The sequence below is a fragment of the Engraulis encrasicolus genome, chromosome 14, assembly GCF_034702125.1.
Source record: "Engraulis encrasicolus isolate BLACKSEA-1 chromosome 14, IST_EnEncr_1.0, whole genome shotgun sequence".
In the NCBI taxonomy this organism is placed as follows: Eukaryota; Metazoa; Chordata; class Actinopteri; order Clupeiformes; family Engraulidae; genus Engraulis; species Engraulis encrasicolus.
The window spans coordinates 26,869,147-26,876,646 of NC_085870.1; the positions used below are offsets into that span (position 1 = coordinate 26,869,147).

A 7,500-nucleotide genomic window follows, 5' to 3' on the forward strand; every position below is an offset into this window, starting at 1 on the left:
TATTTCCTGTACATAATTGCACTTAAAGGTCTTCACATGACACTGTGTGCGCAGTTGGGCTTTCCCCCGGTCCCAAGCAGTCAGCCATCCGGACAGCCGCCACTATTAGTATGGCTTGGTCATTGAAGGACTTGAAATTAACTTGGGGACATTTTCTGTAAATAGCGTTTCATGCCTCTGTGGCATGGCATTAAAATGTTCTTTATTATGGCCCCCATACTTGAAGACTCCATTCATTGCAGGTGAATTAGGGGATTTGCACAGCAAATGTGGATAATGTGCTTGTGGAATGATTCATTTGTTCTATAATAAAGTTCCTCTTTACCGTGTGTGTGTGTGTGTGTGTATGAGTGTGTGTGTGTGTGTGTGTGTGTACGTGTGTACGCGTGTGTGTGTACGCGTGCGTGTGTGTGTACGCGTGCGTGTGTGTGTGTGTGTGTGTGCGCACGTGTGTGTGTGTGTGTGTGTGCGCGTGTGCGTGTGTGTGTGTGTGTGTGTGTGTGTGTGTGTGTACGTGTGTGTGTGTGTGTGTGTACGTGTGTGTGTGCGTGTGCGTGCGTGCGTGCGCGCGTGCGTGCGTGTGTGTTACTCTTTGTTACGCCGATCCACTAAATGTGCCCCTGTCTTTAGGTCAGTAGTACATCTTTACTCTCAAAGGACACTTGTGTGCTGCTGATATCACTCGAGGCCTGGGGAAGGGTTTTGCCCTAGATAATTTACGCTGGTGGTTTCTTTTTCTTCTGTAATCTTTTTAAATCCTGTTTACTGATACAATCAGGCTTTTGTTTTGTTTTCAGGAACTCTTACGTAAGGCTGAGGCATCTGTGTACCAACACTTGGGTCCACAGCACCAACTACCCCATTGACAAGGAGGAAGAGAAGCCCGTCATGCTCAGGGTACACTTGATTTCTTTACATTACACAGTTCATTGCCATATTCAAGTTGAACAGAAGTTAACAAAATTGTAATTTTTCAGAATAGCTTATTCTTAGTATTTGAAAATGTGTGTGACAATAAAGCCCATTGAATATTTGAATTTCGGTAAAGAGTTAGAGCTTCAGAGATTTTTCAGTGAGGTTTATCAGTATTACAGTTACTAGAAATCCTATTCATGCCATTTTGCAGTAATAGTGACAATGCAAAAAAAAAACCCTCATTCAATCCCTGAATTGATTGGTTGTTGCGGAGCACCTCCTCCAATTCCTTAGTGTAACCTGTTCCTGTTCCTGTCCTGTCCTCTACCCTGCTGTACCCCTTGCCCACTACAGATTGGCACCTCCTCTGTGAAGGAGGACAAAGAGGCCTTTGCCATTGTGCCAGTGCCCCCCGCCGAAGTGCGAGACCTGGACTTTGCCAACGACGCCAGCAAAGTGCTGGCCTCCATCGCGGGCAAACTGGAGAAGGGCACCATCACCCAGAATGAGCGCAGGTACAGAACAAGTTGTCAGTGTGAAAGGGGTAAGATGGAGAGGAGTGGGGATAAGGGACAGGTGCATATACAGTGATTCCAATATGTATTTGATCCCTTGCTGATTTTGCCGGTTTGCCCACTAATAAAGACATGATCAGTCTATAAATTTATGATAATATGTATTCAAACATGGAGAGACAGAATATCAAAAAGAAATTCCAGAGAATAACTTGAAATAATATATTTTAATTTATTTGTATTTAATTTAGGTAAATAAGTATTTGACCCCTCTAGCTAAAGAAGATAACGTGCTTTGTGGCAAAGGCCTAGTTGTCTAGCACTGAGGTCAGATGCTTCTTTTAGTTGATGACAATGTTTGTGCATATAGTAGAAAATATTTTTGCCCATTTTTCTTTGCACATTATCTCTAAGACATTAATAGTTTGTGGCTGTATCTTGGTAAATGAGAGGTTCAGTTCTCTCCGTAGAATTACTAGAGGGGTAATATTTGGAGACTGTCTAGGCCACTTCACGACTTTAATATGCTTCTTATTGAGCCACTCCTTCGTTGCTTTGACTGTATGTTGTGTATTATTGTCATGTTGGGAGATCCAAAAATGGCCCACCCTTCAGTGTAGTGGTGCAGGGAAGGACGTTTGCACTCAGGATTGCACATTACATGTCTCCCTCCATCCATTCGTTGACGATGTGAAGTTGTCCTGTGCCTTGGCCAGACAAACACCCTCAAACCATAATGATACCATTTTCATGCATGATGGTGAGGAGGGTGTTCTTGGGATCATAGACAGCAGTACTCTTTCTCAAAACACATTGAATTGTGATAATGCCAAACAGCTTGATTTTGGTTTCATCTGACTACAGCACCTCCTTATCATATCCTAAACCAGTCTGATGTCCGTTGGCAAACCTCAAGTGGGACTGCACAGGTTCCTTCTGAAGTAGAGGTAACATTTGTGCACTACAGGACTTTCAACCTCTGTGGCATTAAGTGCTACCAGTAGTTTTCTCAGTGATTTTGGTCCCAGTAGCTTTGATATCATTGCCTAGTTCATCCCGTACAGCTCTAGGGTGGTTTCTTTCTGTTCCCATGATTATCAAATCCCTACAAAAGGTCGAATCTTGTATAGAACCCCAGACAGGCTGATGGATAGTCATTTTGTATTCCTCACATTTTGGAATAAATGCATCAACAGCTGGGTCATTAATACTCAGTCTCTTTCTTGTGGCTTTGCAGCCCATTTAATCTTTGTTCAGGTCTAAAATCGTGTCCCTGATATCATTTGACTACTCTTTGGTCTTTCCCATGCTGGTGAGGTTGGAGTGTGACTGATTCACTCATACTATGGACTGATTCTGCTGATTCAATGTGTCTTTTATGCATGTGTGTATGTACAGGTGTCTTTAATTCAGATGACAAGTTGATGGGAAGTGCCCATCTGGTCTGTGGGCCCGGAACTGTAATCAGTTGGCAGGGGATCAAATACTTATTTTGCTCGATTAAATGGAAATAAATTAATATATATTCTCTTCAGTTAATTTCTGGATTTTCTTTTTGATATTCTGTCTCTCCATATTAGAATACATATTATCATAACATTTATTGACTGATCATGTCTTTGTTAGTAGGCAAACCAACAAAATCAGCAAGGGATCAAATACATATTGGACTCACTGTATCCTAGCTTCAGAAAGCAAAGGTTCAGGTCCATTTCTTTCCCATCCAATTCTCTGAAACCAGCTGATCCTTACAATTAGATTAGATTCCAGTTTATTGTCATTACGCATGTAAGAATACAAGGACGGGTAGATCAGATCATCAGTATAGATCAGGTAATTACTGACACCTTTACATTACTGTACATAACATTACATTATACTTGGCTGACGCTTTTATCCAAAGCGAATTACAGATATTATTTACAATGTACTGGTGGTAATGGGTGCAGCCATGGCCTAGTGGTTAGAGAGTTGGTCTTTTAATCTAGGGTTTGCCGGTTCGAATCCCCCTGATTTCTCCCTACATATCCATCCATGGCTGAAGTGCCCTTGAGCAAGGCACCTAACCCTACATTGCTCCAGGGACTGTAACCAATACCCTGAAAAATAATAGTTGTAAGTCGCTTTGAATAAATGAAACCGTCAGCTAAGTGCAATGTAATGTAATTTAATGTTGCAGTCCATGTAATGACTGGTGGGATACGAACCTGCAACCCTCTGATTTTAAGACTGCCATGACTGCAGAACTTCTACTTTGTCAGTCCAGTTTTCTTGGTGTGGCTGGTGCTGCTCAGTGATAGCCTGGCACCTGGTGAAGCGTTCCTATGCCCACTGTGTATACTGTACTTAACTAATGTAATATTTTGTAAAAAAAAATGTTGTGCCCTACTGTGGCGCTAACGGTAAGGGCACTCGTCTAGTATGCGGACAACCAGTGTTCGATTCCAGTCCAAAAGGGGATCCTTGCTGGAAATTTTTGGGAACCATTGTGCTAACTCACGTCACCCCTGAATGTAATATCTCTGACGTTGATCGTATATCATTGTTATATGACGTTGTAATATCTCTGACGTTGTTATATCATTGTTATATGACGTTGTAATGTCTCTGACGTTGTTATATCGTTGTTATATGACGTAATATCTCTGATTGTTGTGCTGCAGGTTTGTGACCAAGCTGCTGGAGGACCTGGTGTTCTTTGTGGTGGACATCCCCAACAGTGGGCAGGACGTGCTGGAGATCATGGTCAACAAGCCCAACAGGGAACGCCAGAAACTCATGAGGGAGCAGAACATCCTCAAACAAGTGCGGAAGACTCGCGCGCGCGCACACACATACACACACATACACACACACACACACACACACACACACACACACACACACACACACACACACACACACACACACACACACACACACACACACACACACACACACACACACACACACACACACACACACACACACACACACAGGTTGTACGACTTGAATAAACCTTCAAAGCAGAGCTAGTGTGAGAACTTCTACTTTTTCTATGTCATGTCATGTCATGTATATGCAACCACCGCCCCACACCGCTTTCTTTTGTTAAGGGAAACTTAAGGGGAAAAACTTAAGGCTTTCACTTAGGGGACCCTTAACTCTAAAGACTTTAAGGGAATAACTTAACTTAAGGTGTTTTGTGCAACCGGCCCCAGATCTTCAAGCTGCTTCAGGCCCCGTTTACGGACAGCGGCGACGGCCCCATGCTGCGTCTGGAGGAGCTGGGTGACCAGCGCCACGCCCCCTTCAGGCACATCTGCCGCCTCTGCTACCGCGTCCTGCGGCACTCCCAGCAGGACTACAGGAAGAACCAGGTGAACACAGTAGCACAGATACGCACAGTTTATTAGGACTGCCTGAAGAACCAGGTGAACACAGTAGCACAGATCCGCACAGTTTATTAGGACTGCCTCAAGAACCAGGTGAACACAGTAGCACAGATACGCACAGTTTATTAGGACTGCCACAAGAACCAGGTGAACACAGTAGCACAGATACACATAAGCCGTTTTTCAATGACCTGTGTTTTAGCATTGCTATGGTGTGAAACGCCAAGTGATTGGATACTCTTTGGTGAACTCCGCAGAGTATCCAATCACTGGGCGATTCACGTCCTAGCAAGGCTAGAACTCTGGGCATTGAGAAAGGGCCACAGTTTTAACAGGACTACAACAAGAACCAGGTGAACACAGTAGCACAGATACACACAGTTTAACTGGACTACCACATAAACAAGGTGAACACAGTTGCACAGATAAACACAGTTTAACAGGACTACCACAAGAATCAGGTGAACATAATGTGGTAGCACAGATAAACACAGTTTAACATGACTATAGGAAGAACCAGGTTAACACAGTAGCACAGATACACACAGTTTAACTGCACTACCACAAGAACCAGGTGTCAGAAATGGCACAACTTGTTAAGTCCTCAGAGGCTCAGCTCTGAGGACTTAACAATTTGTCCCATTTCTGACACAATTTGTAGCAAAGAGGACGGGAGTTAACTCCTCGAGTTTCGAACCTGGGCCGCAGGGTTACCAAACAGGTGCTCTTGCTGCTACATCAAGGAGGCAGCCTTGTTAGCATGATAGTCAAATCATACCCACAAGCCCAATGATCACCACACCATGACAACCACCAACAAAAGGCCCTGCCGGGGCCAAACAGTAGGGCACTCGTCTACCATGCGGCTGACCCGGGTTCGATTCCCGGCCCGGGTCCTTTGCCGGCCCTTCCCCTCCTCTCTCTCCCCACTCTCTTCCTGTCACCACCTTCACTGTCCTTAGGCCTGTCACGATAACAATTTTTGCCAGACGATAACGATAACAAGAAATTATTGCGATAATCGATAATATTGTCTCTCTCGCCATTTTCAAACAATATAATGTGCAATAAAAAACACTGCTATGCAAGGTGCGGCCTCCTTCTTGAAACATTGAATGTAACATTTTGGCCAGCAGACTCAGAGGTTTAAATAATTAAGATTGACGCCTGCTCCAAGAAGAAATGTGTCAAACAATATAATGACGTAAAAATGCAATAAAAATGTGACTACACCCCTTCACATTTTTAAAGCATCACGGCGGGGGATATATGTTTTTAAATACATCCTCATGGAGCATAATAGGCTTTTTTGTATTTATTATTAAGGTAAGTTATATAGTCTTTCTTTAACATTTTCTGTTATTTATCTTTCTCAAGCACACTGAATGGCTTATAGGCCTATCCATGGTGTGATGTAAAATAACCTACTGGTGGGGTATTGTTAATTCACAAATTAGGCTATTACTTAGACAGCTTATTTCAAACAAATGCACGTTGTTACTGGCTAATTGTCAGTCAAAACCCAAATCAGCCCTGTTGAAGGCATTTCAACATCAGCAAAAAGCAAAAGAGCATGAACAGATGCACAAGTTCCAGCTCTCTCTCTCTCTCTCTCTCTCTCTCTCTCTCTCTCTCTCTCTCTCTCTCTCTCTCTCTCTCTCTCTCTCCGATACCCTCGACTGGAAGAAGTTGCAATTCTGCGCACTTTAAAGTCCTTTATGAACGCCCATACATTGATTCTTATGAGTTATGAGTCGCCACGCCTCTGTTTCCCCTGTAGCGCGCTCAACCGTTCACATTCTCCTGACAGATTTAAATCTACAAATCTTATCTTCATGATTAGCTTGCGGACTGCCTACTCATATCGTTAGGTCTAAATAAACAAGAAATATAGCGAAAATCACAAAAAGAACAGACAACGAACGTCGGGGTAGGAGGCGCATTGAAATAATAGTGGAAACTCGGCGAGGTTTAAAATAACAGCCTCAGAGCAAGTTTGTCGCGACGGCACCACTATTTCATGTTTGCACAAACACGTCTTCGTCGTGGATATTGGGTTGCTGCGCATGTTTCAAAATGAACATTTGCCTCCGTGTTGGAGCTGTTCATTCCCCTCTCTGAGGAACGTTGCAGATGCGCTGACCGAGACTGGAAGAATATTGCGCTCCTAGTCTCTAGCGCTGATTCTTTGTCGAGGCTTATAAGTGACGCGCGGGAACACCAGCGTTCTATTTCAAAGACGCACGTAGCCAGATCAATGCACTTTTTTTCCAACCAGAACTGTACTGAAACTTAAAATTACACCAACATTTAAGCGCCATTGCGCTGCGTTGGCCTATAACGCGCCATCAGTAGTCTGGCTACGGTAGAGAAAGGGAGAGAGGGAAAACAAAACAACATGCAAATAACTTATCGTTACTTATCGGGGCCATAAAAGTGATCGTTCTTGTAAAAAGTTATCGTCCGATTTATTGACTTATCGTATATTGTGACAGGCTTCACTGTCCTATCATAAATAAAGTTTAAAAAAAGGCAAAAAAAATTAAATAAGACAACGACCAACAAAAGATGCTTATGGCAGTCCGTTCTTGGCAGTCAGCCCATATACTCTCAATGACACACTTAAATAGCGGCAGCCGTGGCTAAATGGAATAGTCTGGTAGTTGGAAGGACTTCTAGTAACTCATTGTTCCAGG

At 43.4% G+C, this 7,500-nt stretch overlaps 1 protein-coding gene across 2 annotated transcripts in view; it reads left to right on the forward strand.

Moving 5' to 3' along the window:
- The window catches only part of itpr1b (inositol 1,4,5-trisphosphate receptor, type 1b), a 275,465-nt gene that overhangs the window by 74,845 nt on the left and 193,120 nt on the right, over positions 1–7,500 (forward strand). For both annotated transcript variants that reach the window (XM_063215285.1, XM_063215286.1), the window contains exons 13-16: positions 798–897; positions 1,270–1,430; positions 4,094–4,235; positions 4,631–4,789. In XM_063215285.1, the coding sequence (XP_063071355.1) occupies positions 798–897; positions 1,270–1,430; positions 4,094–4,235; positions 4,631–4,789 (562 nt within the window). The remainder of the gene's footprint in view (positions 1–797; positions 898–1,269; positions 1,431–4,093; positions 4,236–4,630; positions 4,790–7,500) is intronic.